General features: G+C 33.9%; 2 protein-coding genes across 2 annotated transcripts; one reads left to right on the top strand and one right to left on the bottom strand.

Annotated features, from left to right (window-relative positions):
• Window positions 1–347: 347 nt before the first annotated feature.
• On the top strand, window positions 348–5434 carry LOC112058513 (UBX domain-containing protein 1). Its single transcript, XM_024099397.2, has 6 exons — window positions 348–526; window positions 601–991; window positions 1682–1866; window positions 3103–3285; window positions 4306–4424; window positions 5140–5434. The coding sequence occupies exons 1-6, from the start codon at window positions 477–479 to the stop codon at window positions 5184–5186; spliced, it is 975 nt and encodes a 324-aa protein (XP_023955165.2). The 5' UTR covers window positions 348–476; the 3' UTR covers window positions 5187–5434.
• An 841-nt stretch (window positions 5435–6275) lies between these two features.
• LOC112058493 (ribonuclease Oy) lies at window positions 6276–9275 on the bottom strand. Its single transcript, XM_024099365.2, has 3 exons — window positions 9069–9275; window positions 8665–8990; window positions 6276–7643 (listed from the first exon to the last, which is right to left on the bottom strand). Exons 1-3 carry the CDS (start codon window positions 9113–9115, stop codon window positions 7162–7164), a joined length of 855 nt encoding a protein of 284 aa, XP_023955133.2. The 5' UTR covers window positions 9116–9275; the 3' UTR covers window positions 6276–7161.
• Window positions 9276–10014: the final 739 nt, after the last annotated feature.

Here is a 10014-nt window from a genome sequence, read left to right as displayed (position 1 = left end):
CAAAAACATTATAAAGTTTCACTAAGCGATTACGCTCACACTGCAGTTTTTCTGTTCCATTTGCACTTCCAATCATGAACTCAAGGAATGGATTAGGGAGCGTGTTATCAAGGAACATGTTTTGTTGAGCGAACTAATACAAAAGCCTCACGTACAGAGTTTAGGGTGATAACGGTGGTCTTTTTGTGATCGTGATTGTTAGGATCCCTTTGTGGAACATAGCGTAAGTGCTAAGTGGAACGTAGCCAAAGTGACTTCAGGCTCACAAAGGCTAGAATTCAAATCTGTATAAGCAGTAAAAAAATATTTAAAAAAAATGCATCTTTATTATTTGTCTGTGCCCACAGATTAATAGATACTCTGTGCCGAATTTAAAAACAAAAAAAATAATCCGAAAACAGCTGATGACTGATGAAAAGCTAATTTATTTGTTTAAAATTGGACAACCATTTTCCTAAATAATACAGAATCTCGAAATGGCTGAGATACAAACTTTAGTCGAAATGGGATTCCCAAAGGAGCGAGCGTGAGTATATAAATTTCGAAAAACATTTTGCGACTGTGTAGGTTATTAACAATTTGTGTTGTGGCTGGTTTTAGTGAAAAAGCGCTGGCTGTAACGAATTATAAAGGCGTGGAACCGGCTATGGAGTGGTTATTAGCGCATGCAGATGACCCCGAACCGAGTACAGGGTATACTATTGAGAGTTCCACGACAAGCAATCCTGAACCGACCGACGCTCCGGCGCCGCCCGCCGAAACTTCACAACCAAACGACCAAGAAGCGAAGTCATTTAAATGTGACGAGTGCGGGAAACTGCTTAAAGACCAGGATGAAATGGAATACCACGCGGCAAAGTCGAATCACAGCAGTTTTTCAGAGTCTACAGAGGAGAAAAAGCCACTGACTGAAGAAGAGAGAAAGGCTCAAATGGCGCTACTTGAGGAGAGAATGAAACAGAAACGGAAAGAGAGAGAGGAAAAGGAGAAGGTATACATTTCACATTATTTATATTGAATTAACACTGTAACTTATTGTTTCCAAAAAGTATAGAAATGGCCTGTAAGTTTGTGTGTAGATATTAAATTGTATTAGACCTGTAAATGTACATAATTATGTTTAAAACAGTTTGTTCAAACTCAATGTCATGGTTAATATTTATTTATATAAGCCTCCATACATTATTCATCCATACATACCATAAAGATGGTTTAGTATACATGATACTTGATGAATTATATTCTTAACAAAGGTTAAGATGTTTGGAAGCAATTGCATTAACTTTTATACTCCTCTAGGAGAATTACTAATACCCTTTTAACTTATCCTACTAATATTATAAATGTGAAAGTTTGTATGGATGTTCATTACTCTTTAACACCACCACTACTTTACTGATTTGGCTGAAATTTGGAATAGAAATAGATTTTACTCTGGATTACTTTTTGTCCCATAAAAATTTCATGGTTTCCGAGGAATTTGTAAAACTAATTTCCACATCACGGGCATCCGCTAGTATTGTCATACTTCAACAAATTCGTACAAACCTTTACAAATTATTTTATTTATTGGTGAAAACCTTATGCATATCTGTTCAATAAATATTAATTAGTTTATTGAGAACAGACATACAGATGAAACAAAGTACTTTGTTTTGCAAGATACTTAATGTACTTTCAGGCTGAAGCTCTGGAACGAGAGCGCATCCGCATAAAATCTGGCAAAGACATGCAGGAAGCTCGACAGAGACTGCAAGAGCAAGAGATGCAGAAGCTGGTGGAACAGAGACGCAGGGAGAAATTGGAGGACCAGCGAGCCAGGGAGAGGGTCCGAGCACAGATTGAAGCTGATAAACAAGCTAGAAAGTAATTATTATTTCTATTATTTTCTAAACATTTGCAGGAAGTAAGGTCTTAAAGAAGTAAGATCAATTATACTAAAGCTATGAAAATTAACATGGCCAAAACAAAAATAATGTGTCATGTTTCGCTCCACCCAGTTATAGTTGAGAACGCTGCACTTGAAATTGAAAAAAAATACATATTCCTAGGACATATGGTCCAGTCAGGTAGATCCAATTTCCAGAAATAGGTGAACCAGCTCCAAATCAAACTCTGCTGGGCGACATTGGGAAACTCTGCGATATCTTTCATCCGAAAGCACCTTGGGTTTCCAACATTCATTGTCTCTTCAAATTTATGGAATTAAATATTTAAAAATAACCAAAATCAATCAAATAAAACAGAACTAAATATTTATAGCACAAAATTAACTGAAATATGAGTAGATAAATAGATTACCATTCTAAAGTAATCTTCTATTTTGCATACAATCGCTACACCTTTGTAATAAATTTGACTAAGACTAGGAAAATACTAACAATGGAAATTTTTATGCTAATGTTTAGAATCCATTAATTACTGAGACCTCTACAACTTTTGCCATTACATGAAATTTTGTCTTTCACAAATCCTGCAGGAATCATGCATTTTTATAGAACTGCAGTCGCCGACTGAACCCTTTAAATGAACTGACTGAACCTGTTAAATGAAAAAACCCTAACACAAAATTTTGTGAAGAACTGAGTTATTTTTATACATTTGTTATTGTCTTTGGTGATGAGTTATGATGCAAACTTAAAATTAAAGTTTTAAATGTGCTTTAGTCTGAGAATTACCTACAAGAAACTCAGCCTCCTTTAAGCCTTTAAACTCCTCCTCCTATAAACTCCTTTATCCAACATGCAATGGAATACAAACGCCAGCCAAGAACTCAGTTTAATTTCCTTGTTAGGGTTCGGAACGTACATAAACGGAACCCTTATTTGTTACCATCATTTCACAATAATGCTTAGAAAAACTATTACACATAATTGTCTGCTATACTAATATTATAAAGCTGAAGAGTTTGTTTGTTTGACTGAACGCACTAATCTCAGAAACTACTGGTCCGATTTGAAAAATTCTTTCAGTGTTAGATAACCCATATATCGAGGAAGGCTATAGGCTATATTTTATCCCCGTATACTTACGGGAACGAGAACCACGCCGGTGAAACCGCGTAGCGTCTACTAGTACTACATAATCTTCAATCAATTCCAGATTAGCGGCGTCAGGTCAGACAGCCGCTCCCGCGCCAGCACCCGCGCCCGCTCCCGCTACCGCTCCCGCCGCCGCGCCCGCTCCCCGCGCCTCCTATGACCAGGCGCGCATACAGCTGCGGCTGCCCGACGGACAGTCGCTGTCGCACACGTTCGGCGCCAAAGAACAACTTAGTGCTGTCAGGTAAACAACCCTCAGACCAATTATAGAAGGACCTGTATCGCACTCATGGTCATGAACAAAATTGTCTGTCATTTTCTAAGGAAAACGAGCTTAGATTTGGTATATATCTTATACTAAACTGGAAGTTTTTGCCTGTTTTTTTACACAATTCAATTACACAAAAAGGTATTTTTACGGAGCTCTTTAACCGACGAACACGATTACAACTATTTAACATCGATTCTATAGAGACAGTTGTTATAATCGCATTAGATCGTTGATCATATACTTTGACAGAAAAGTAACGTCTAGCGAGGCAGGTCCTATACAATAATTGGTCTGAGAAACAACCTGATTTTTTTTTTACAAAAATTACCTGCTACTGTTTTGTTTGATTTTTCAATAATCAAAGGGTAAAACAGGACCCTACAAAACATAAATAAAATCAAGTCAATCTGCAAAGGACATCTCTAATTAATGATAGCTTTTGTATCCATTCAAATCAATCATTCTCTTTCGCTAACGCTAATGCTTCAAAAATCAAATAAATGTATGAAATGACATTCACTATCGACAGGTCACGTGATCAAGTTGTTGCTCGGATCTGTCTGTTGATACATTTTGTTGGATTTCGAAGCAGCAGCGTTTGTAGAAAGAGAATCGACGTGCCACTTGCCTAAGGCCCATTATCATTTGCACACAACAATGAAAATTATAGTTTGTGATAGACCAGTGGATATGACCTCTGCCTCCAATTACGGAGGGAGTAGGTTTGAATCTGTTCAAGAGCATGCACCTCCAACTTTTGAGTTGTGTGCAATTTAAGAAATTAAATATCACGTGTCTCGAACAGGAAAGGAAAAGCATTGTTAGGAAACCTGCACACCTGAGAGTTTTCATAATGCTCTGAAGTCTGCCAATCCGAATTGGGCCAGCGTGGGGAACTATTGGCCTAACAAGTCTCATTCTGAGAGGAGACTCGTGCTAAACAGTGAGCCAAATATGGCTTGTTAAAGATGATAATGATGAATATATTTTCAGATTATACCTACAGATGCACAACCCAGAGTTTGCACAAAACGACAGTTTCAAATTAATGACAACATTCCCAAAGAAGATATTCGCCAGTGACGACTATGAGACTCCTTTAGAGACTTTAGGTAACATGCTGTTGTATTTCAAATTTTTGTTATTTATTTAACTATTGTGGTAGTTTACACTCAAAAAAAGATATTCTTAGTACAATAGTGTCAGAGTACTTAAAATTAAACTACAAAAAATCCAGTTGGTACAATAAAAGACAAAATAAATGAAAATTTAATTATGATGTAAAATTGATCAATTTAATTTCTGGAAAAACTAAACTGATTATCATGTACTTTTCTCAAGTACAATAATCAAAACCTAAAATAATATATATCAATTAAATATATACAGGGTGCTCGGGAGTATTTCCCATAACTTCAAGGTGTTGAATCCACTTATAGGAGTCGAACTGCTTATCTAATATTTTTTAACTAAAAAATATTTTTTTTCATGTCTTCATACAAAGTAATTCAAATAAGTCAGACTATCTATGTAACACACGCCTTTATCTATCCTTGCATTTTAAAATACGTTAAACTTGGCAACATTTAAAGATCTATATACAAAAGAAATAATATTTACTCCGAAAATATGAATTTTAGAACACATGTTCCTTGAACATTTTTAATTAATTTTCGGTAAAGAATATAGCCCCAGAGTTATGGGAATAACTCCCGAGCATCCTGTATAAGGCGTTGCTTGATTAAGATCAGATTTGACGACTGAGATTGAAACTAAGAACTATTGTGGAAGAAAAAAGATAAATAATTTTCACCAAAATTGTTACAGGACTGGTGCCATCTGCAGTCATCATAGTGTCTAGGGGAGCTCAATAAATTTTATTTTTTAAGTCAGAATTTCGGTGTGAAACTGTCAAACAAAAAGGAAAATAATGTACTTCACTAATTTATATTACAATACAATAAAGTAGATAATAATATTAAGCTGGACTTTCAAAATAATGAAATAATATGCAGCTTTTATTTTTCATTTGAAAATTGAAACCTACTTAATTCATTTCTATTGTATGTTAAGGGTGTATGAATGTGACAAACATTGGTCTAATAAAATTCGTGAATTTATATTTCGTTGTTATTTTATATTACTGTTACTACATCGATCTCCTATTAAAAAGTGGATGCACAATCCGCGACCAATACATCCCCACTCAATGAGTGCTAAACACAACTTGGCACTCAATTCAAGTAGTCGCATTTGCAAATTCAACCTTAAACTCAATGCTTAAGGTTGAATTTGCTCTGAATTTGGGATTATTGAATATTGGACTATATTTAAAGGCCTTTAGGTTTAATTTTCTTTACCAATAATTCTAAAACTGTCAAAGCAGAATTGGGCAGTTTTTAAGTGAAATTTTCTATGTTTGTGCGTCCTATTGTTATAGAGGTCAATGTGTTACTATCTATATTCATCTTTTACAATGCAGCCAGTTAGTACAAGAGCCGGCATAAGAAATATATACCTCATCTGTTATTTAATTGTGATAAGAAATAAATAAAAGAAAATATTCACATTGGCACATAACGTTGCCTAGTTGAATAAAATTGTGGCCTAAAATAAAATTGAAAAGTTATTATTTTATTTTAATTTATTTAAGCCCCTATAATTTATACTAGTTAATAGAATATACCCAAATGACCCAAAAGTATCGAAAAAGTAAAGATTACCTTTACATTTTCACACCGCATCTGTGGGGTTGCCAGATATAAACAGTTATGTAAAGTTAATTATATATTTCTAATGCCAGATCTTAGCCTTCACTGAGGACTAACTAGTCCTCGAATGTCGTAACGACGAATCTATAATTATTTTAAAGGACAGAAAGTTTAACAACAAGTAATATTACTCAAGTAGACGTTCAATTAAGTGTGAAGTTTCATATAGGTAACAAATAAATAATGCAATAATTATAGCATCAATATATATTTTATTACTCAAAAATAGTTTAGTATATAATTTAAACAAAACACTTATTACACAGTATTGTACTTGTATGTGTAATTTATCTTAATGTTCCTTGTGTTAGTTTGAATAAAAATTGGCAGACATTTTGTACATACTTTTCTGAATTGAGCATGTGACATTTAAAATTGTATGTTATATATATTAATATTATTTATGCTATCAACTTAGTTATTATTTAAGTACATATTATGCTTACGTTTTTAATAAAGCAAAATTATAAGAAAATAATTAAAAACACCATTACTTAAAAAAAATATTTTAAAATTATTCTTTAATATAAAATAACTTGGGATTTTATCCATTTCATTATGCTTATTCGACTGCTTTACTTGAAATATATTTTAAAAATTAGGGATTTAGGTAAAGGTGAGGGCAAATAACCAGGAAAGGTGTAACTTTTATACTACAATAACATGATTTTTTAGTTTGCATGCAACAAATCAAAGTAAGCTTATTGATGTAATACTTTCATTTCCTAACATCTTTTATGTTTGTTTTTAATACTATATAGGCTACTGAATTGTTGCAATCTTGAAAACATACACGAAAATTCCTAAGGAGAAACACAGTTTTCATGAAACTTTAAGGGTCTCAGCGAAGGGTTGTTTTATAGAAATATTTACTTTTGACTAAAGGGAAGAAAAGTTCAAAACATTTTGATCGTACATAAATACATTCTATAAATAATACAGTTTTCATGAAACTTTAAGGGTCTCAGCGAAGGGTTGTTTTCTAGAAATATTTACTTTTGACTAAGGGGAAGAAAAGTTCAAAACATTTTGATCGCACATAAATACATTGTATAAATAATAAAAATACAAGCCTCTATTACAAAGTAAGCCACCGCAACCAAGACAACAAGCTGTGTAAATGTACAGTCCAACTAGTACTGACGTAATGAGGGTATGTGACCTTCATCGACTTGTCACAGTTTGTCAGTATGGATTCACCATCAATATTTGAATATACAACAGGAAACAAAACTCCATCACAATTGGTGATTTTTAAATCTTTAGTGAAACATATCCTTATTTCTGATATATAGTTCTCTCCGTCTTCTTTCTTACATTCAATCACTGGGTCGACACCTAATTTCTCTTTCACAGCTTTATTTATGTCTTCAATTGCGTATTGTTGAGTGTTGGAAGGCACAATGTTGTTAGATTGCAGAATATTGGACATGGAATATTGCTGCAACCATTCCAGGCCCATTGAAAAGTATTTGAACTCTGAATTAAATTTGTCCAAGACGGCAGCACATGTTCCATGTTTAGTCCATTCGTGAGACCATAGAGAATAGAGTGAAGTACCTGTTAGTAAAAAAATAGTTGCAAATTTTTAACTGCATCCAGGCTCACATAATATAAATACAATAATGACAATGGAAAGGCAAAATTTAGTACAAGAGTTCGTCGTAAAATTGTTTACAACATTTTATTAAAACCTAACTACAGTTAGTTTTAGGTAGGATGGTGCGTAGACTGTTAATTTCGCTCTTGATAGTTTGCCGCAATTTATGATAAAAGTATGTGTTATGAACATCATACAGGGGACTGTCACCATGATATCTGAAATACACTAATATGTAAACTATGGATGTGAGTTTATTTCAAAATGTAACCACTTAATTTATTAATGTTGTATTAGTGATGTTTGGAAGTCCTTACAAAAGACCTATGTTCTGCAGTGGACGTCCATCGGCTGATATGATGATGATGATGAATATATTAATATTATAATTGTAAGTTATAAAATTCTACATATTATTAAGGTCTTACCCCGGGAAAGAACAAGTTCAAGAATATAATAATTTAGTTTTCTCAAAACGACATCATATTTGTTTAGGAGGAAACTTTATCATAAAATTGAACTATGACCACATCATATTTATAAACTTGTCCTTAGTGACTTTGGTATTCAAACTTTATGAAATAACATCAAAACTTTATGAAAGTTTGTGGTGTTACACACCGTGCTTTGGGAGAGCATGTAAAGTCAATATAATTAACATTTGATATTAATTGTAAAAAAGTCATTATAATCTTAAGCCCAAAGATTTTTTACTATAAGATATGTCACTAGCGTGTCGAAACTGATGCGAAACAAAGACACAAACAACACAAAATTGTGTGCGTGTGCACTCAGTGGAGTAGCTAAATTCAGATCACTTTTAGCAGTAATTTTGTAGGCATGTAACATATCTAAAAGTATAAAATTGTTGGAAAATGTTTAATGGATATTTTAAATTTAATAATAATCTTGAATATTAATTAGAATCTATAGTTTAGGATGTTTTACTAAAGGTAATATAATGTAAGTCTCAACATCTACCTGCAAAAATATTGACCCAAACACTTTCTAGTTGGTCCTCAATGGGTCTAATCTGTTCTGGGTCAAAAAGCCATGTTCTATTGCAGAAAGAGGGGCCCATTTCACCTAGCTTAGTCGGCCATATGCCGTGTATACTCCAAGAGTCTACTTTAGGAGGCATAGAACATGAGTGGGAATGATCTTTCTTCTTCCACTCTTTGCAAGCGGTTGCGGGCCATTGCTGAGTAAAAATTAACAAATCGAAGTCGTGCCGATTCGTCGTGACTCTTCTTAGTATCTTAAAGTCATACCCGTTCGCAATTTCCGCTGTATATATGTAGCTTATACTGAAAGATAACATGTTTTTCAATAACAAAGACACGAAATCTAATTACCAAATATTTGAATAGTGGTTGTGTACTTACCATGTAAGACTTATTAATACACTGGGAAGTAGAAATAGTGTGCCCATTTCTGTATCATTTACAGCTTTCAAAACTGTAATTTTAGAACTTCTATTTTATTAAAAACAAAACTGAAACACCTAAAACCACGACCTTTTGATCTTAAATGTTTTGATTTGACAGATGGAGGTGACGGTGTCGGTGAGGCCCATTTGACAACGTAGATAATTCTCCTGACACTGACAGTGACAGTTGCACGCACGACCCTGACACTGACAGATGAAGTGCGCGCAAGATAAGTCTGCGCGGGACTGGCGGCGCTAAGTTACCAGCGTTAGTGATCTCTTTTACCCGCCAAGATATAAATAGACAACAAGATGGCGTCACTAGTTCCGATTTGGCCACGCGCAATAAAACGTGCGCGTACTCAACCATCACATCAGTTTCATTTTTTTTTTAAATTTCAATTTGTCGCCAACTTTGGGACAATTAAAGATCGTTGACACACGTCAGTTTGACTTTTGAGTTGATCTTTTGCTTTGACAGTACTAAAATTAGCTTTGAACTCGAGTGTTTCTAGCTTCTTTTGCGATAAAACAAGCTACAGAGAAAAATAGAAATGAAGTTTTTTACGTAGACAGAGAGCCACGAACTTAGTCTAATATTTAATATAAGAATATAAGAATTTATGGGCCGGCCGAATACACTCGTTTTCCATATTCGTTTTGTTATTGAGTAATTTCGATTTGAAATTTCGAATTGGATAACGTGGGATATCGATAAATAGGTCTTTGAAAGATATAAGGGGTCTTTTGCCACTATTTTTCGATTTGGGGATCCATATTTAAAAACATAAGACGCCATTTTTCTTGAAAAAAGTTTAAAATAACTTAAATTAAAATGCAACGCTTAGTGTCCTACTGACTCGAGAATGTATTTGAATTTTGAATTTGGAAGGGCTACGAAA

The sequence above is a fragment of the Bicyclus anynana genome, chromosome 9 (assembly GCF_947172395.1).
Source record: "Bicyclus anynana chromosome 9, ilBicAnyn1.1, whole genome shotgun sequence".
Lineage (NCBI taxonomy): Eukaryota > Metazoa > Arthropoda > Insecta > Lepidoptera > Nymphalidae > Bicyclus > Bicyclus anynana.
Note: the sequence above shows the minus strand (reverse complement) of the source record. Positions and strands in the feature narration are given on the sequence as shown.

Excerpts from the sequence above, each read along its gene's own strand:
- LOC112058513 (XM_024099397.2), top strand. The coding sequence starts at position 477 with ATGGCTGAGATACAAACTTTAGTCGAAATGGGATTCCCAAAGGAGCGA. Across the intron at positions 527-600 it reads GGATTCCCAAAGGAGCGAGC|TGAAAAAGCGCTGGCTGTAA; the intron begins GTGAGTATATAA and ends GGCTGGTTTTAG. Across the intron at positions 1,867-3,102 it reads GCTGATAAACAAGCTAGAAA|ATTAGCGGCGTCAGGTCAGA; the intron begins GTAATTATTATT and ends AATCAATTCCAG.
- LOC112058493 (XM_024099365.2), bottom strand. The coding sequence starts at position 9,115 with ATGGGCACACTATTTCTACTTCCCAGTGTATTAATAAGTCTTACATG. Across the intron at positions 8,991-9,068 it reads GTATTAATAAGTCTTACATG|TATAAGCTACATATATACAG; the intron begins GTAAGTACACAA and ends GTTATCTTTCAG. Across the intron at positions 7,644-8,664 it reads TTGGGTCAATATTTTTGCAG|GTACTTCACTCTATTCTCTA; the intron begins GTAGATGTTGAG and ends TTTTACTAACAG.